The sequence below is a fragment of the Suncus etruscus genome, chromosome 8 (genome assembly GCF_024139225.1).
Source record: "Suncus etruscus isolate mSunEtr1 chromosome 8, mSunEtr1.pri.cur, whole genome shotgun sequence".
In the NCBI taxonomy this organism is placed as follows: Eukaryota; Metazoa; Chordata; class Mammalia; order Eulipotyphla; family Soricidae; genus Suncus; species Suncus etruscus.
In genome coordinates this window covers 116,616-137,688 of record NC_064855.1, presented here as the reverse complement: position 1 = coordinate 137,688, position 21,073 = coordinate 116,616, and the positions used below count along the sequence as shown (strand labels likewise).

The window sequence follows — 21,073 nt, the reverse complement described above, 5'->3', positions numbered from 1 at the left end:
GCTTTTAATATAAATTTATACTTCACAACTTTAAGTACCATGATGTTTGTATGCCATTTGAAGATATTGGGTTGCCTAAATCCTCACCAGACTTTTTTCTTTTCTAGTGTGTTCTTTTTTAAGTAATTGAATGAGTATCAGGCATTATCTTACTGTGGATCAATTTCTTATACCCCACTGTTGAATAGAGTATTTTTTATTTTTTCATTTAATGATCATTTATTTATCTTGTTTGGTAAAACCTCTATTCTACTACTAACTACTTTAATTTTATTGGGACATATAGGTGGGAAGTGGGAGCTATTCCCAACATCATACTTGGGGAATACTCCTGCCAGTGCTCAGGGGAAAATGAGATTGTGGAAATGGACAGGATTTATAGACATGCAAAAATTGTGTCATAAACCCTGTGCTCCCCCTGGTAACCCAACTTAAATAATTACTTTTTTTGGTTTTGGGGACACCCCCAATAGCTCCTAGCTTCAGGGACCATATGGAACAAACCATGGTCCAACCTAGGCTAGCGCATGAAAGGTAGAACGCTTACTGCTTGTGCCACCACTCTGGCCACTTCAAAATTATTCCGAACTATAAATACCAGTTGTGGAATGCACCCTAATTCTGGGGCCTCTAAACACTGTGTATGACCACTGAACACAAGAAATTCAATTTGGGGCACAAATACAAAGCGTGACTTCCATCTTTTTTTATCTATTTTTTCCTAGCCCAAGTCTATCTTTATAAACTCTAAAATACCAAATTATATTTTTACAAGGGCTGGAGAGAGTACAGTGGTAGTGCATTTGTCTCACATGCAGCTGACCCAAGACATACCTGGGTTCAATTATCAGCATCCCTTATGGTCCCTTGAGCTTGCAGGAGCCTATTTCTGAGCACAGAGCTAGGAAGAATCCTTGAGTACCACTGGTTATGACCCCCAAACAAATACATATATATTTACAAAACTGAGTTAGAAATTATTCTTCCCAACAATATTAACTATCATTTATATGCATATCTAAAACATTGAGATATTTCTACTGGTTTAAAGCCCAAGTGCTTCATTCTTTGACACTGTAAGTTAACATGCATGTTTTGATATGTTTATTTTTCAGAGTGTTTTCTTTTTTTATAGGTTGGTACTGTTGGATGTTTGATTATTAGCTATTACAAGTACATAAAAACTGAGAGTAGTGTAATAAAGTTATGTTGACCAAAACATAGCATCAGATGCCTCCAGTTATGCAGCATAGAAAACTAAAAGTAATGGAACTTGATAAGCTAAACCATCTTGTAAGATTCAAATGCTGCTAAAAATAACATCAGCATTAGGTTAGCTACCTTCAATTTATTAATAAACTTGGAATAATCAGGGTGGGAAGTAGACTGGTAGTAAGGATGTGGGCAGGAAAGGAAGCATAACAAGGAGGAGACAAGGAGGAGGGTCCATGGGGAAATGTGGGATAGAGGAAGATGGGAAGGAGAGGGTCGTGATTATATGTGGAATATTTTTGTTTTGTTGTTGCTGTTGGAACCATTGAAAATGGCACATTAGATAAGTAAGAGTCTCAACCCTGGCATACTTGTTTTTCCTGAGCTAGGTTGCTTTCACGATATCATTCTGGTAGTCTGTGTCAGGGTCTAGAGCCACTATATTCATGATGAGTAGTGACTTTGCCCAAGTCAGTTCCTCACACATCACATGTGATTCTTCCTGGTCATTCAGATTATATCCACAAAGTCTGCTAATTCCATCTGGGAAAAGAGGCAGAATGGATTTTGTTGGTGAAGTGTTCTTAGGAAAGACAGTCCCTCCCAGGCATCACACAATGTATGTGGGATTTTGAGGTAAAGGATGTATAGGTGGGCCTGTGTGTTCCAGCAGAAATATCGGTTGATAGGAAATGGAAGGAGGGAAATCAAGAGTTTAGATTAGTTTACTTAGGAACACAGAGTAGGGATGTCAAAGTGATATCAGCCTCTGTGTCACTGGTCTTTGCCACATCCACTTCTTCATCACTGTAAGCAAGTCCAGCATTTTGGCCCACTCCTCATTTTCTTTGCCGTTTTCCACCATTGCCTGTGGAGAAAATCCAGAGTGCCAGAAATCCAAGAAGCCTGAAAAGAATGGGGCCCCTGCCTAGCCTAAGTTTCTCATTTACAAAGGTGGTCTCACACTCCCTGGGAGCCTGATATTCACTCTTGATGTCATTGAGCTGAACTTGGAGCTTCTGATTTAGCTCCTGAGTGGTTTGGAGGAAACCCTGAAGTTGAGGGAATAAGGTCATGAGGGCTCAATGGTAGAAACCAGCTCCACACCTTCCTGCCCAACAGCCCAACCTGGTCTCTCACTTTGGTATTGCTGAGCTGCTCTTCCAAATGATGGATCTTTTCTTTTTCCATTTGTTTTTCTTTCTGCATTTGTTCTAGAAGTTGTTTCTGCAGGACAACCTTTTGCTTCAGCTCCTCATTCTGGGCTGTCAGCTCCCTATAAGCTGGCCATGTGCTCCTGTAATTAGGCCATGCACTGCTGCAGGTGATAGACATTTTTGAACTGCTGCTGGTGCAGGGTCAGAGCCTGCTGGTCCTGATCTTTTATCTGTAGGCAGAATGCCTGAAGTCAGGGTGGGCAGCACTGATGACATGTTCCGCAGTTTGGACACACAAGACCACTCCCAAGTTCAAGGCAGACAGGCATCGGACAATCCATCATTTCCCAGTGCAAGTCCTGATAAAATTTCTCTCAAGACCTAAGGGCAATGCTCTCTGTCTCAAGGCCACTGGCTACATCTGTCATACCCCCCACTCCTAGGAACCTCCACCCTGGTTTAAGGGTCCTGAGTCTCAGTGCTGCTGTGTGAACTGTGTGATACAGTTGATATTAGTACATGTCTGATACCATCCAGTATCTCACCTGCTGCCTCATTCTTGATTATTACCTGCAGGTCTTTATGTCCTCAAGACCCTAGGATCCAACCCTCCATTTCCTGATAAAACTGCCAAGTTCTGGAGTTACCATTTCTCTGCTTCAGCCTAGGAAGCCTTGGGACACTGTGAGAAAGGGGTCCAGGGACTAGAGGGTCACCACACTTGCCCAGGAAAGAAGGGAGGAAGCACACAGGAGTTGTTGCCTTGGCCCAGGTGGCTCTGGGGACACTGAGTGTGGAAAACAAGGAAAAGACAGGAACCACACTTCCAGGTCTGGGAATGCCCCACCTTTCCCCACTAAACCCATAAAATGTTAAGACTCGCCTAACTTATATTATATAGGTCTAGTCAGCCCAGACCCAACACCCAATTTTCTCAGATAATCCACAGCCCATAAAACAAGATATTAAAACACAGAAGCATACTATCATACTTAGGCAAGCCACCTGGAAGTAAAAATAAACTCTAAATCAAATATATCCTCAAGCACCTCAATAAAATCAGTACAGCAGATCACTTTATTATACAACCCGAAAACTCAACATTTAAAACCACCAAATGCAAAGAAATATGGACAAACTAAGGAAGATGCTAGTAGCTGGGTAAATGGAGAGAAACCCAATCAAGTTTCCAAGCCCACCAAAATGCATGTGCCCAATAGATGAGAACCTAGAAGCGACAATGAATGTCTTAGCAATGAAAATCAAGAAATCATTAGCCTCCCAAATTAATAAATCTATAGATAGGGGGCTGGAGAGATAGCATGGAGGTAAGGCATTTGCCCTTCATGCAGAAGGACGGTGGTTTGAATCCCAGCATTCCATATGGTCCCCTGTGCCTGCCAGGAACAATTTCTGAGCATAGAGCCAGGAATAACCCCTGAGCACTGTCGGGTGTGACCCCAAAACAAAAAAAAAATTAAAAACTACAGATAAACAATGCAACCAACTCAAAGAAGAACTTTTACAGAAAAATGAAAGAACCCATACAACTGGAACTAAGGGAAATAAAAGAACATATCAGCAAACCATTATAGCAGAATCACACAGATAGAATGCATAGAGGAACTTGAAGGAAAACTACAAAATAACAATGACAAAGAAGTAAAAAAGAAAGGAGATAAAACATTGGAGGAAAAAGTTAGGTACCTAATGAACAAAGATAAAAGAAATAACCTATTAGTTATAGGAATACCAGAAGGGGAGGAAAAAGGAAAAGGAGAAGAACAAGTAGTGAGGAAATTAATAGCAGAGAATTTTTCCACCCTCTGGAAAGAAAAAACCATCCAAATCCAGGAGGCAAAAATAGTCCCTAATAAAATAGACCCTAACAGACCAACACCAAGGCATATGGTAATTCATCTGGCAAAAAATAAAAATAAAAAAATGAATTATTTAAAGCAACAAGGGAAGAAAAAACTCAAGTGTCATAGGAATCAAACCCGTCCTCCCATTTGAAACAATTCAAGCAAGAAGACAGTGATATATTTAAACTACTGAATGAAAGAAACTTCCAACCTAATGTCCACTCACAGGCAAAACTCTCATTCATATGTGAGGAAGAATTAAAAACATTCTCAGACAAGAAAAACACACTATTTGCACTAACCAAACCAACTCTAAATGAACTACTCAAACATGTATTAAACAATCAAACAAACCCCCCATTGTAACAACAACCATTCTACTCAATACAACAGCTCAAAAACCCACTCTGTCAATAATCCCTTAAATCCCTTAAATGGCAACGGGCTAAATCTCCCCATTAAAATACACAGAGTAGAGGGTTGGATCAGAAAACAAACACTAAATATCTGCTGCCTGCAAGAAACACATCTAAAAGAACAGGATATATACAGGCTTAGAATAAAAGGATGAAAATCCATTATTCAAGCCAATGTAAAACAAAAGAAATCTGGGACAGCCATTCTTATATCAGACCAAATTAAACTCAACCTCAAGAAAGTGCTCAGAGACCAAGAGAGTCACTACTTACTGATCAGGGGAGCATTAAACCAGGAAGTACTGACTCTGATCAATATTCATGCACTGACAGTAGAGCCAGCAAAATATGTAAGGCATTTGCTCACAAACCTAGAAAAACATATGGAAGGATAAGTGATAGTAGTAGAAGATTTCAATACTCCACTATCACCTCTAGACAGATCCACCAGGCAGAAAACTGGCAAAGACATAAGAGCCCTAAACAAGAAATTAGAGGAAATAGGTCTAATGGTTGTATACAGGGCTCTCTACCCCAAGAAAGCAGAATACACATTCTTCTCAAGTGCACATGAAACCTTCTCTAGAATATACCATGCCTTAGGATATAAATCTAATTTACACAAAGTCACAAATATAAGGATTATTAGAAGCACCCTATCAGATCATGCAACAGATCAAGATTGACTGTAAAAAGAAACTGTGGAGAAAATCCAACACCTGGTGATCAAACAACATTCTACTCAACAACATTTGGATCAAAGAGGAAATCAAAGAATAAATAAAAATATTTCTTGATATGAATGACAATGAAGAAACAAATTGTCAAAATCTGTGGGACGCAGCAAAAGCAGCAAATAGAGGGAAACTCATAGCAATACAGGCCTGCATCAAAAGAAGAAAATGACAAATCAACAGTCTACAAGGGCACCTAAAGGATCTGGAAAAACAGCAGCAAAAGAACCCAAACACAGTCAGAAGAGAAATAATAAAAAACAGAGCAGAAATAAACAACATAGAAACAAAGAAAAGGATACAAAAATTAATGAGACCAGGAGTTGGTTTTTCAAAAGAATAAACAAGATAGACAAACCACTGGCAAGACTCACCAAAAATGGAAAAACACCCAAGTAAATATGTTGTGAGCCAAAATTTTGTTTGCAGTCTTCAGCACCTGCAAACAGGTCCTTCGTGGAGTTCGGGAAAAATTCCATGGGGGAGAAGGTGGGCACGCGGAATGGCGAATAACGGAAATATATTGTAGAAATGAAATGAAACCACGCAGATTGCATGGGGACTTCATTCAAGGAACGAAGACAAATTTATTTTTTAAGCTGGCAGCTTTTAAAAGGTAGAGGCAGGAAGGCAGATGCAAATTTTAGGCATCAAAGAGGCTGGGGAAAGAAAGGGAAGACCCTGGCTAGATTAGCATATGAAGAGGTGATGCTGAAGGTGAAAAGGGAGCTTGTAATTAACAGGGAAGTTGGAAGAGTGAGGAATGTTTCAGAGTTTCAGGGGAAAAGTGAAAATTACTTTGTTTTGAGCTAAGTATATGGAAAAACCTTGGTTTAGGCACCAAGGTAGCAAAAATTTACAGGGAGCTATTAAGTGGGAGATTTTTGGCGGGATTAGTACTGTCCTAGAAAGAATTTACTAAGGCCTGATTTCTAATAAAGGTTTAAAATAAAGAGAGAGATAGTTTTAGCCACTATTTAGAATTATTGCCAAACCCTCCACGCAAAGGGTCAAGTGATTTTGACTGCTCTCAGCAGGCCTTTTTGGCAAATAATTCCTTTTCAGGAGAGCACTACACTTTGGTGTGTGCTTCTCCTGAGTGGGAATGTGGCATAAATAGGATCACAAATGAAAGGGGAGAGATTACAATGGAGCTCCAAGAAATACAAGCCATCATTAGGGAGTATTATGAACAACTGTACTCAGTTAGGCTAGAAAATCCAACAGTTTTCTGGAAAAATATCATCTTCCAAGACTTGATAAGGAGGGTGTAGAATGCCTAAGCAGTTCAATCACATCTAAGGAAATTGAGACAGTAATTAAGAAAATCCCCAAGAACAAAAAGCTAGGTCCAGATGGTTTTACAGATGAATTTTATCAAACATCCTGAGAATTACAACCATTGATTCTCAGACTCTTCCAAAAACATTGAAAAGACAGGAATTTTTCCTAACTCCTTCTACAAAGCAAATATCCACTCATTTCCAAAGACAGCAAAGACCCCACCAAAAAAGAAAACTACAGACCAATCTCACTAATGAATATAGTTGCAAAAATCCTCAACAAAATCTTAGCAAACTGAATCCAACAATACATCAAAAATATTATATACTATGATCAAGTGGATTTCATCCCAGGGATGCAAGGATGGTTCAACATATGCAAATCAATCAACATCATACATCAAATCAACAATAAGAAAGACAAAAACCACATGATCCTATCAATTGATACAGAGAAGGCATTTGACAAAATCCAACACCCATTCATGATGAAAACACTCAACAAAATAGGGCTGGAATGAACCTTCCTCAAGATAGTGACAGCTATCTATAAAAAACTCACAGCCAACATTATTCTTAATGATGAAAAACTGAAAGCATTTCCATTAAGGTCAGGAACTAGGCAAGGCTGCCCACTTTCTCCACTCTTATTCAACACATAGATTTAGAAGTCCTAGCAAAAGCAATCAGACAAGAGAAGGGAATCCAGATAGGAGAAGAGGAAGTCAAACTATCTCTTTTTGCAAATGATAGGATGATATACATAGAAAACCCTATAGAATCCACAGGAAAACTAGAAATAAGCCATTATAGTAAAGTGGCTGGCTACAAAATCAATATACAAAAGACAATAGCATTTCTCTATACAAATAACGAAGTAGAGGAGAAAGACATTAGGAAGTCGATCCCATTTAAAATAGTATCTAAAAATATCAAGTGTCTAGGAATCAATGTACAAGAGAAATGAAAGACCTATACCATGAAAGCTTCAAAAACACTTCAGAAAGAAATTGAAGAGGACCTAAGGCAGTGCTTCTCAATTATTTTCTGTCATGCTCCCCTAGGAAGAAGAAAACATTTTTCACACACCCTGCACAACTGTAAATAGTATCTTTATTAAGAAAAAACTTTGGGCCCGGAGAGATAGCACAGCGGCGAGATGCGGCGTTTGCCTTGCAAGCAAATGATCTAGGACCAAAGGTGGTTGGTTTGAATCCCAGTGTCCCATATGGTCCCCCGTGCCTGCCAGGAGCTATTTCTGAGCAGACAGCCAGGAGTAACCCCTGAGCAACGCCGGGTGTGGCCCAAAAACCAAAAGAAAAAAAGAAAAATAAGAAAAAACTTTAACCTGCAAAACAAAAATATATAAAATAATTTGAGCTGATTTTTAAATCAGAGATGATGTCTGGATTAATGGCTACAATGAGCCGTTTTGCAATGCATAGCTTTTCAAAAAGGGTTTGAAGCAGGACACAGCAACTCTCAGCTCCAGAGACATACAGAAACATAAACACAGGGCTTAGCTTGTTATGACAGTGCTTGCCGAGGTCAAATGTGCCCCCCCTTTACAGAGCCTCGCGCCCTTCCTGGGAGGCGCACCCACTATTTGAGAAGCACTGACCTAAGGAAATGGAAGAACATCTCCTGCTCATGGGTAGGAAGAATCAAGAATCAAAATGACTATCTTACCTAAATTGCTATATAGATTCAACTCAATCCCCATCCAAATTCAGACAACATTTTTTAAGGAATTAGAAAAATCAATTATAAAGTTCATCTGGAACCAAAAAAGACCTAGGTTAGCCAAATTTATAATGAAAAACAAGAAACTGGGTTTCTTATTTACCTAACCTGAGATTTTATTATAAAGCTGTAGTCATCAAAACAGCATGGTACTGGAACAAAGACAGAATATCAGACCAGTGAGTTAGAACAGAATGTCTAGAGATATACCCCCAAATATACGGTCAACTAATATTTGACAAATGATCTAAGAACCTGAAATGGAACAAAGACAGTCTTTTCAACAAATTGTGTTGGAACAACTGGATAACCAGTAAGAAACTAAAGAATGATTTATACCTCACACCCTACACAAAAATCAACTCAAAATGGATTAAAGACCTTGAAATCAGACCCAAATCTATAAAGTTCACTGAGGAAAAAATAGGAAGAACACTTTAAGACTTAGACCTCAAAAAAGTCTTTGATGATGGATTGCCAATGGCAAGGGTAATAGCTTCAAACCTAAATAAATGGGATTACATCAAACTAAAAAGTTTCTGCATGACAAAAGAAACACTAGCTAAAACTAGAAGACAGTTAACAGAATGGGAAAAAATTTCACACTCAGCACATCAGATAAAAGGCGTTGATATCTAGGATATACAAAGCACTCAAAAAAATGAGCTCCACAAAACCTAATAAAGCCCTAGAAAAATGGGGAAGAAGAAATGAATAGACATTTTTCCAAGGAATACTGACAGGTGGCCAAGAGGCACATGAAAACACGTTCTCCATCACTCATCATTAGGGAAATCCAAATTAAGACAGCAATAAGATACCACCTTACACCAGTGAGGATGGCACACATCAAAAACAATGGGTCCAATCTTTGTTGGCGGGGATGTGGTAAGAAAGGAACTCTTGCTGGTGGACAAGCTTCCTGGTACAACCCCTATGAAAAACAGCATGGGTGGTGCTTACTAAACTCAGAATTGAGATTCCATATGACCCACCAATCACACTCCTGGATATCTATCCCAAAATTGGAAGGATATTCATCCCAAAGTATGTATGCACTCCAATATTTATCGCAGCAATCAGCACAATAGCCAAGATTTGGAACCAACTTCAATGCCCAACAACATATAAATGGATCATGAAGATGTGGTGTTTATATATGATGGAGTACTACATAGCAGTTAGAAATTATACAGTTGTGGATTTTGCAGCAACATGGATGGACCTAGAAAATATTATATTAAAAAAAGTAAGCCAGAAGAAGGATAAATACAAAATGATAGCACTTAGATAGTACTTAGAATATACACCATATATCCATTGCCACAATTTATTAGTATGTAACTCTTGGTGGTTCACTACAGCCACATGTGTTCTTTTATTCAAGGATGCATGGAGGGTACATGTATGAAGGGTACATGTTTTAACTACTTTTCTGACTGGCCTTCATAAAATATAATTGACATGAAGCCGATGGTCAATTATATGTAATGCTGCATGTTCTTCTGCAGGTGTTGTGTTAAATAATTAACGATGGGGCTGGATGGTGAAGGATGCCATCCAGCCCACGTGGCTCTGCAACCTCCATGCAGCCGGCGAGTTCCAGGCCCAGGTGAAATCACTCACACGCAGGCTTCAGGAAGAATCATCTTTATTTATGCCCTAGCCACCACAGGTGTGTGGCCTATGTCAACCTTTTAAGCATTCAGCTATATTTTGCTAGCCCTGCATCTTATCTCCTGTTAGCCATCTTCCCTTTGGGCTCCATGCGGCCCAAAGATCCAAAAGCCAGGAAGCCAAGCCGGGCCAAGAGAGAAACGGCAAAAGGGCCGAATCCCCTGGCTCAGAGGTTTATCTATCCTTTTCCAGACCCCTCCCAGACATGGGAGGTCTTGCAGGTAGTTACACCTATTATCCGGTTCCCAAAACTCCTCCCAGATATGGGTGGGTCTTGGGGTACACCACATTTCCCCCTTTTTTAAATATTTTCATGCGCCAACGTAATAAAGTGAAAATTAATATACCAGCCCTTTTCAAAAACATATTATTTGCAAAATATACTTTACACCTGTAACCTAAAATTCTATTAATGCTTTTTTACCAAGCACTATTTCGGAACTTTTATGTTTCTATATTTTTAAACTATATTGGGGGAACTTTACTGTTCCTATATTTTTTCTATACACAAGTACTTCAGCATACATGCATAACATACATTTTAAAAACAGGCTAAGTACATTAAAATACACAGTAAAACATTTTGCAATAACAAATATTAACTTTGAAAGACAACAAAACACATTTAAATTATAAAGAAAATGACTAAGACAAAGATGCAGGTGGTTAGAAATAAGATGTTTAAATGAGCTAAACTGAATTACTTCCCTTTTATTTTTATTTTTTAACCACTAACTAATTAAAACTTATTCCATCACCAACTATGAGTAAAATATTACTACCCACTAATTTTCTACACCTAAAACCATAGTTTAGATTAATTTGTCCCACGCTGATCTCACCACGTGGCTTTTGTAAACTTTTAAAGTTCAGATGTTGGTTTGTCCCACGCTGATCTTACCACGTGGCTTTCTTCCGTAGTTCCAGGCTCCGCTGCCGGTTTGTGATCTGGAGCGTGGATTCCAGGTTTTTCGCTTTTCCGGGCAAAGCTGAGCCCAGCCAAGCCGATCCCAGCCGAGATCCCAGCCGAGCCGAGCCCAGCCGCTTGGAGCTTTTCGCAGCTTTTTTTTTTCTTTGGGCGCACTTTGCAAGCAAGTTTTCGGCCACTTTTCTGATGCTGGAGGGGCTTCACCGCTGCCTTATTTTTCCCTCCGGGCGCACTTTGGAAGCAGCTTATGGATGTTCAGAGTTTCAAGTGATTTAAACTAAAAGTTCAGTTCGAAATTTCCAAAGTTGAAATCCAAATTCAAGCCAAAGGTCATTTTTAGAAAATCAGTCCACTTTAAATACAGTCTTTTTTCTCCTCCGTTTCCAATTTAGACTTTTAATAAGTTTTTGAAGAGGCCGAGGTTTTTGGTTTTTGTAACAAAGTTTTAGTTCTGGGCCTTGGCCAGAGGTGGTGCAAGCTTTCACCTCTCTTGTTTTAATGGCCTTTGAACCCCCAGATGGGTGTCGGCCATTTTTAAAAATGGTTGCACGTGGCCCAGGGTTTTGGGCTCAGTGCACCCGACAAGAGCCAAAATTAAACTGAAAAGCAGAAATGTTACCATTGTTGCTGGTTTCTTGGGTCCAGGATTCAGGTCAAAGTTCGGAGCGCCAGATGTTGTGTTAAATAATTAACGATGGGGCTGGATGGTGAAGGATGCCATCCAGCCCACGTGGCTCTGCAACCTCCATGCAGCCGGCGAGTTCCAGGCCCAGGTGAAATCACTCACACACAGGCTTCAGGAAGAATCATCTTTATTTATGCCCTAGCCACCACAGGTGTGTGGCCTATGTCAACCTTTTAAGCATTCAGCTATATTTTGCTAGCCCTGCATCTTATCTCCTGTTAGCCATCTTCCCTTTGGGCTCCATGCGGCCCAAAGATCCAAAAGCCAGGAAGCCAAGCCGGGCCAAGAGAGAAACGGCAAAAGGGCCGAATCCCCTGGCTCAGAGGTTTATCTATCCTTTTCCAGACCCCTCCCAGACATGGGAGGTCTTGCAGGTAGTTACACCTATTATCCGGTTCCCAAAACTCCTCCCAGATATGGGTGGGTCTTGGGGTACACCACATGCAGGAGATATAAATATTGGCATAGTCAGGAAAACAGCAGTTTCATTTCCTTTAGTCATTGGTCCTGGAAGGCCAGAATGGGCTCTAATGAGAGTAATAAGTATAGGCTCATAACGTCTTTGTAAAAGTGCTTGTAATTTCTGTAGCAAATCTTGGAACAATCTGATAATAAACATTTAAAGAAGCTGTTACTATGCCTGGAAATAGACCTACCATGATAGCTGAATCACTTATTATGTTACGTGGCTCTGAAACACATGATAATAAGTGATTTAAAGAGCAAGCTCCACTTACTAAACATACTTATAGTTAGTATGAACTACTGTGGTCAGTGAAGGACCAGTTATGCCTCCTTTTCCTGATGCTGACCCATCAATGTAAAACACGGGGGCATCAGTTATAGGAGAGGAGTGAATAATTGATGATATCACAAAGTTAATCCTTTTTTTAAAAGTACCAAACTTTTCCAGCAGGATAATGGGAAGAAATATTCTCTGAAAAATCAGATAAGGCATACCATTAAAGGGGTTCACTAAAACGTAGTATATTTTCTATTTCCTTTTTAGGAATAGGCAACACTATTATATCTGGATCAAAATCTAAAAGGGAAACTGTTCTAGTCTAGCCTTGATTATAAGAGAAGCTACCAACTCCAAATAAGGCACACATGTGCGAGGCTGCTTTTTTATGCAAATAAACCCATTCTAAAGGCCCTGATATTTGAGCAATAGCACCCAGAGGAGAAAGAGGGGTAGCAAAAATTAAAAACCATACTTTTTCTCCAGGTGTAAACCTGGTAAGATAGGACTCCTTAAGCTGGACTATAAAATTTTTTAATTCCTGTTCTGCTTTTTGAGTTAAACACTTGGGACTATTTAAATCAGGATCACCTTACAAAATACCAAACAAGTTACTAAATTCTGAGTTTGAAATCCCCAGAAATGAACGGACCCAATTTATATCACCTAAAAGTTTTTAAAAGCCATGAAGTGCCCTTAGATTTTTTTCTAATAGAGAGCTTTCTGGGCATAATGAAGTATGCTCCAGTACAAATCCCAAGTGTTGAAAGGGAGGCAGAGTCTGGATTTTTTTTGTAGCTATAGTTAACCCAGCACTCTGGAAGCAGTTATTAACAAATTCATATATACCTTGCAATTCTTTATGAGTCTCAGCTGAGATTAAAATGTCATCTATGTAATGGATCAAATATACCTGGAGAAAACTTTTGCGAACTGGATGTAAAACCGCATCAACAAAATATTGACACATGGTGGGTGAATTTGACATGCTTTGAGGCAAAATCGTCCAATAAAATTGCTGCATCGGGACCTTGTTATTAAGAGAAGGAACAGAAAGGCAAATCTTTTTCTGTCTTTAGGGTGTACAGAATTATTATAAAAACAATCTTTTTTTTAAATTTTTTATTTTGAATTATGGGAACAAAAGATGCAAAGAAAGAGGACAAGGTAAAGTTACAGTGGAAGGACAATCAGCCATAGCATAATTCTCAGAAGAAGTCTCCTTGCTGATATCTTAACTTTGAACTTTCAGCCAAAGAACGTTAAGATAAATAAAACAGAATCCATGTACAATTACTTTGTCCCTCAAGTCCCCAGATTGTAGCACATTATAATATTTCTTAACAGCACACAAGGCAATATAAAGTCATAAAACTTATGTAACTCCTTAAACATTAGAGGCATAGTATTTTTTACATTTCCATGTACATGCATATTAGCTTAAGTTAACCTCAAATTTTAAGTGGGTGCATTTAACCTCAAATTTTAAGTGGGTGCATTTTAAGGATTAGAGTCAAAGGAGCACAGTAAAAACGGTGTTAGAGTGGCAATTGTTGTTTGCATAGGCCCACCAAAATATGAGAGACATGGAAAGGAATAACCTTGGCCTAAATACAAAGAGATCCTACCCCTGAAGTTTCCTGGCATAAGACCAACTCTAGGCTTCAGGCAAGTTATCGTCCAATCCAAGACATTGTCTGTAGTTCCAACACACTTTTCACACAGTCTCTGTTGTTGGTATCATGTTTCTGTATTAAATATCCTGGAATCTGCATATCCTACATTGAAGTCATGATGTGGAGCATCTTCTCGTTTCACCTCACCATGAAAGGGCAATGCAGGAAGCCCTGTCCTGTAAGCAGGTCGTTGCTGTTAAGTCTTCTCAGTGTTAAAGGAAGTCTCTTTTGAGCAGGTCAATGTCAGAGCAGTGGTAGGGTCTTCCGTGGTAGAGGATTGCTTCCAGGTGATGTTATAGACAAACCTCACCATTAAGGGACAATACAGCAAGCCCTGTCCAGTAAGCAGGTCATTGTTCTTGTTACATCTTCTCAGTGTTAAGAGAAGTCTCTTTTGAGTAGATCGATGTCAGAGCAGCTGTAGGGTCTTCTCTGGTAGAGGAATGCCTCCAGGTGATGTTATATACAACCTTTGATGTTTTGTAGATGTCTTCTCTAGATCAGGGGTGAATGGAGAATGCCCATTCTTCTGAGGCCTGTACCAGGTCTTTATGTCAATGTTCAGGGTGTAAGGTCTCATTGCACTACCAGATTTGTGTGTTCCCATCTCTATTAGATAAGAACTTATTGGTATGTATAGTATTTTCCCATTTTAGTGTGCCTAAGCAAACAAGAAATAAAGCCACGTGGTGCTATCAGATATATGTGGGCATAAGAACATTTCCAACAATACCCATGACTTGGTTCAAACATAAGCATTAAACTGAGGGATTCTTTCACACCAAATTTCATATTGAGCAGTTCACAAAGAGAAGACAAAAAACATGGGGGGGGGAATCATCACTGTATGAGAAAATATTCAGCAAAAGTTATAGCCGTCAAAGGAAACACCCATAAAATGATGAAGAGACATAAGTGTCCTTTTTATGCCTTTTAAAATAGTTGGGTGGGTGTTAACTCCAGGGCACCACTTTAATCTGTGACTTAGGACTCTACAGTACTTAAGTTAAAAGGGTAAATGAGGAGTAATGATGATAGGAGTTAAGGAAGTTAAAGAGAAATATGATCTTATAAAGGAGTATGCAAAAGGGCAGAGTACAAACTGGACATTCTGCATATATAAAAACATAATTCAATGATAGTGAGTACTATTAATGGTACTATTAATCACCCCCGTGTGATTTTGAAAATATAGACTGGACAGAGATTACCACTGACTTTAAGAAGCTGGGAGGCCAGAAGTTCAGGGTCCCACCCAAACCCTCCCTAAGGAGCTGAATGGATAATGGGGGAAAGCCTAGGGTACGTTCGAGCTCCACCAAGGGGCCCAACTCACCAGCTTGCCCAATCATGTGGCCCGGGGAAGCCCTGGAGATCTGGAGCAAGGTGGTAGAGGGGTGCTGGGGTTACCCAAGTCCCGCACCCCCACTAGGCCTGGTTAGGAAGGCCTCCGGCATGGCGGGAGCCTGCCAAACCCCCTCCTGCTAGACTCCCGGCTCCCAAGAAGGAGAGATCCTTCAAGAAGCTGGGAGGCCAGAAGTTCAGGGCCCCACCCAAACCCTCCCTAAGGAGCTGGGCTGGGTCTGAGCTCTTCAGAAATAATTAAGTTAAGAAAAGATAAGTAGGCCAGCGAGGTGGCCTAGAGGTAAGGCTCTGCCTTACAAGTGCTAGCCAAGGAAAGATCGAGACTGTGGCTCGATACCCTGGCATCTCATATGATCCCCCCAAGCCAGGGGCAATTTCTGAGCGCTTAGCCAGGAGTAACCCCTGAGCATCAAATGGGTGTGGCCCGAAAACCAAAACCAAAGGAAAAAAGAAAAGATAAGTAATTGGCAGATATAAGTATTAGGATAGAAAGGAGGGGAAAACAAAAGATAAGAGAAAAGAGAATAAGTAAATACTGTAAAAATAAGTTTAAAAAGATTAGGCTGGTGTGTCAGTGTTGGAGGGTTTTCCACTTTCTTTTTTCCCCCAAGAGTATTATTATCTTTATTAGGAATAGAAACATTGCTCAGAATAAACATTGGTAGGAACTCTTAAATCTCTCTAGAATACATTAACCTGGGTCAGAAATATCTGATCAGAAACAAATTTAATGTGAATAAACCCTCCTCATCACTTGAGACTTTTATCTTAAAGTCCATTATCCTTATTCTGACACTCAAAGGCTTCAAGTCATATGCAAAGAAAGGCATCAGAACTTTCAGAATTAAGTGTATGTATGTATATATATGTATATATATAACTGAACAATGATAAAAGATAATATTAGTACAAGACTTGAAATCACATTGATGCCAATCTATACAATTGCTTAGCTTAGTACAGGTTACATTGCTGGCTGCATTGTCTTTCTTTAAATGTCACATCAATGTCTTTAGATAGTCAAACTCAAGCCAATTAATTGGAATAATCAGCACTCAATATCTAGGTTTTAGTTTTTAGGCTGAAACAAAAGATGCCTCATTTCTGAAAAACTTTGACACATTTTTACCCAATAGGATCCAGAAAGCTTAACAGCTACATATTTATATTTGTTGCCACTATAATAAGGTTTAGTTTGCTAATTATGCTAGCTATCCCTACTTCTCAGCTTAGTCTTGGTTGCACAGAATAAACTATTTAAACTAGTCAGGTTTAAATTTTCAACAAAATACTGGCTTCCATGTAAATTCCTTCAGTAAATATAAAATGTTGTTGTGTATGTAAATATTTTAGGGGATTATTATGTTACTGACCCTAACCTGATCGGTGATTGTGCCCTACCCTAGGGTGTGACCTGGCATTCTGCTCCCACACTAGGGTGGTACCTGATTCTGCTTCCACCATTGGGTGGTATCTGATCCCACCATTGGGTGGTACCTGATTCTGGGGGATAAAAACAAGGGTCTGTGGAAGGCGAGAGACTTTTGGCTGGAATTTATGCTGAGTCTTTGGACTTCAGTCTTGTCCACCAAATAAAGCTAATATTTCCACAAGCCTGACTGTCTGTGAGCTGTTTTCCCACCATTTCACCTCAGAACTGTCGGCTGGACAGGGTGGCAGACATGTGCTCCGAGCTGGAGGGGAAAGACTTCATCCTCCATCCCTCCATCTGTCAACCTCTTCAGGGGCTGACTTGCAACAAAATGTGACACATGATATTCTTTAAATCATGCAGGTGGTTCTATACGATTTGGTAAACAGATATAGACTTTAGAGAAATACAGTAAAGTTATTTCATTTAAAAAGGTTATTATGTGCTGGTTAAAAAAGAGGATTGATAACAGTATCACTGAAATCATTGTGACAATAACAATATTTAGAATATTAAAAAGTTCAGCTTCTTTGTCATTGTCATTCTTCTCAACCAGGGGATAAGGCATCCTCTTTGAAGAAATCTTTATTTCAGGAACGAGCAGTTGCTTGATTTGCTTCATTTCTGTTCTGCTCCAATATTCCTTCAATACCTGGATAGCTCGTGGGTGGATAAGGACAGGCAGGATTTGGGGCAGGGGTTTCTGCTTTAGCATCTGGACCTGCTGGCGAACATTATCCACTTTCTCAAGAAACTCAAGGAGAGTTTCTTCCTGTAGAGATGTTGCCAGGGCGATTAATTCAAGCTGCTGATCTTGCAACTCTTTCATTCTTTCGATTTGAGGCGTACATAGCTGACAGATCCTTTTGCTGACATCACAAAGGGCAGTTAGGAGCAGCTTTTTTTTCTGTTCCAACACATCACTAAGCTCCTTGAAGTACTGAAGAACGACTTCCTTATTCCCTTGGACCATCCTCTCCAAATTCAATTTCTGTTCTTCAAGCTTCTGAATCAGATGGTTGAAGTTTGTCCAGTGAGCATCACTCAAATGCTGAAGCAATTTCTGCAGCCCTTATGCTGGTCCATGGTAAGGCAATGCCCACAGACCAGCTTCTTATCCAGAAAACAGTAAACATTTAATGGTTGCATATAGTGTTCAAGGCAGGTGGCAATTTCAGGGTGTTCTAACCGGTAAAGAGTCTATGCCCAAGGGAGCAACCTTGTTCATGCTTCTGCAGCAAGGGCACTTGAGTAGGATTCGCAAAGGTCTCCATGTAAAAGTTATTTGATGCCTGAAGAATGCTTTCTAAACAAGCATTACAGAATGTGTGAGAGCATGGCAGTACACGAGGGTGTTTAAAAATACTGTAACAGGCATTCCCCTGGGGCCACTCCAAGTGGGTGCATGGAGACCTCCACTCCCGCCAGCCTGCGTGCCTGTCCCCAGAGTGAGTGTAGTGCCCTGAGGCCACTCCACCTGGGCATAGAGACCTCCGCGTCCACAACCCCCACGCCGGTCCCCAGAGTGAGTGCAGTGCCCTGGGGCCACTCCACCTGGGCACACGGAGACCTCCACGCCCTGCGTGCCTGTCCCCAGAGTGAGTGCAGTGCCCTGAGGCTGCTCCACCTGGGCATAGGGACCCCCGCATCCATGACCCCCCCCACCGTGCTAGTGCCCAGGGTGAGTGCATTCCCCTGGGGCCGCTCCACGTGGGAGCATGGAGACCTCTGCAACTTACCAGCCTGCATGCACAGAGACCCCATTACCCGCCACCTCACTCTCCTGTCCCCAGAGATCAACCCACCCGACCTGAGCTTAGACAGAGTAGGGCAGTTCTCTGGCACATAGCCGGCCAGAGTCACCTGCGCCAGACCCACTCTGTGCCACTGGGACAGGCTGGGACCAATAGACTGGGTGAGTTTGGGCCTGCCACCTGGACCTTTGGGTAACCTAGAGCAACCTAGCCCCCTGAGCCCCGGAGTGGACCTGAGACTCCCCAAGGGCTGAGGGCAGCTACCGGGTGGGTATGGCTGGGGGAATTTCTTCTGTGGAAACTCCGAGAGGGCGAAGCTTCATTGACTCCCAGATAGGGGAGGGAACAGAGAGCTAGGCTCAACAGCACCCGCAACCATTGTGGCCAGGAGCAGAACTGCACTGGCTGACAGGAATAAAGAGAAGGAAATTGACCAGACCCACTGAAGGAAGACTGAATTCCAGGTAGTAGAGGGGGGGAGAAAGAGCTAGAGTCAACAGCACCCTCCACCATTGTGGCCAGAAGAGGACCAGCACTAGCTGACAACAAAAGGGCAAAGCAACGAACTGGACCACATAAAGAGCACAGGAGGAGCCAAACCTCAGCGAGCTCACCCAACAGTCCCTCTAGAACCACCCTCAGGGAGGGGACCCATTCCCATGCCACAGAGGATCAAAACAGACTGAATTTAGAAGGCACAATACTCCAAAGCACACCAATAAATGCAAAGAAATATGGGTAAATCAAGGAGAACCCTAACATCTGGAGATACGGAGACAAACCCTAGAAAGTTTCCAAGTCCGCCAAAACACATAGATCCATGGGAAGGTGACCTAAAAGCAGCAATGAGGAAGGAAATGCAAGAATTGATCAAAGAAATGAAAGAAACGCTAGCTACCAAGTATAAGAAATCTATGGATGAATGAATCAGCCAAATTAAAGAAGAAATGTTAAAGAACATGAGAGATTCCATAAAAAAAAGAATTGAAGGAATTAAAAGACAAAGTAACAAGCCTTACAAGCAGAAACACAGAGTTGGAGAAGCACATTGAAGAACTCGAAGGAAAACTGCAAACAAAAAAAATCAAGAAACCAACAAAGAAATAAAAGGCAAAGCACTGGAAGAAAAAGTCCAGTATCTAATGAACAAGGACAAAAGAAAAAAAAGCTAAGAATTGTGGGTATACCAGAAGGGGAGAAAGTAGGGAAAGGGGAAGAACAAGTCAGGGAGATAATAGCAGAGAACTTCTGCACCCTATGGAAAGAAACTTCAATGCTAATCTAGGAAGTGAAAAGAGTCCCTAATAAAATAGACCCTAATAAACCAACACCAAGACATATAGTAATCCAAATGGCAAAAAAAGAGAAAGAGGAACTCCTTAAAGCAATAATGGAGAAAAAACCTCAAGTACTAAGGAAGGGAGGGACATAAGAATCAAACCAGATCTTCCATTCGCAATAATTCAAGCAAGAAGACAGTGGAATGACATATTTAAATGACTGAATGGAAGAAATTTCCAACCTAGGGTCCAATACTCAGCAAAACTATCATTCATATGGGAGGACAGACTAAAAACATTCTCAAACAAGAACGAACTTGAAGAATTTATGCAAACAAAGCCGATCCTAAACGACCTACTCAGAGACAAATTACACAATCCAAACCCCCAATTGTAACAAAAACCACCCTACACAACACAACTGCACAACAGTCCTCTCTCTCAATAATCTCCCTAAATGTTAACGGACTAAACTCTCCAATTAAAAGACACATAGTAGAGAACTGGATTAGGAAAAATAAACCGGACTTCTGCTGTCTGCAAGAAACACACCTACAACTACAGAATAAGCACAGGCTTAGAATAAAAGGATGCAAAGTAATTATTCAGGCCAATGGAAAACAAAAAAGAGCAGGGACAGCCATTCTTATATCAGACCAAATTGCATTCAACCTCAAGAAAGTGATCAGAAACAAAGAGGGTCACTACTTACTGATCAGGGGAACATTAGATCAAGAAACACTAACCCTGGTCAATATCTATGCGCCTAATGTAGAGCCAGCAAAATATGTGAGGCAACTTCTCGCAAACCTGGAGAAACAAATGAAGGGAAATGTGATAATAGTAGGGAACCTCAATACTCCACTATCACCACTGGACAGATCCACCAAACAGAAAAATAGCAAAGAAATAAGAGCTCTAAATAAAAGATTAGAAGATCTAGGGCTAATAGACTTATATAGAGCCCTCCACCCCTAGAAAGCAGAATACACATTCTTCTCAAGCCCACATGGAACCTTCTCCAGAATAGACCATGTCTTAGGATACAAAGCCAACCTATAGAAGACCACAAATGTAAGGATCATTAGAAGTACCCTTTCAGATCACTATGCAACAGAGGTCAA

General features: G+C 40.6%; 1 protein-coding gene across 1 annotated transcript in view; it reads right to left on the bottom strand.

Moving 5' to 3' along the window:
* Positions 1 to 18,679, bottom strand: part of LOC126016393 (uncharacterized) — a 31,616-nt gene extending 12,937 nt beyond the window's left edge. The window contains 12 exon segments of the mRNA XM_049778967.1: positions 548 to 650; positions 2,001 to 2,080; positions 2,163 to 2,264; positions 2,353 to 2,530; positions 12,438 to 12,637; positions 16,776 to 16,811; positions 17,249 to 17,312; positions 17,314 to 17,983; positions 17,986 to 18,101; positions 18,103 to 18,189; positions 18,191 to 18,297; positions 18,407 to 18,679. Coding sequence (XP_049634924.1) covers positions 548 to 650; positions 2,001 to 2,080; positions 2,163 to 2,264; positions 2,353 to 2,530; positions 12,438 to 12,637; positions 16,776 to 16,811; positions 17,249 to 17,312; positions 17,314 to 17,983; positions 17,986 to 18,101; positions 18,103 to 18,189; positions 18,191 to 18,297; positions 18,407 to 18,679 — 2,016 coding nt within the window.
* Between the last annotated feature and the right edge of the window lie 2,394 nt (positions 18,680 to 21,073).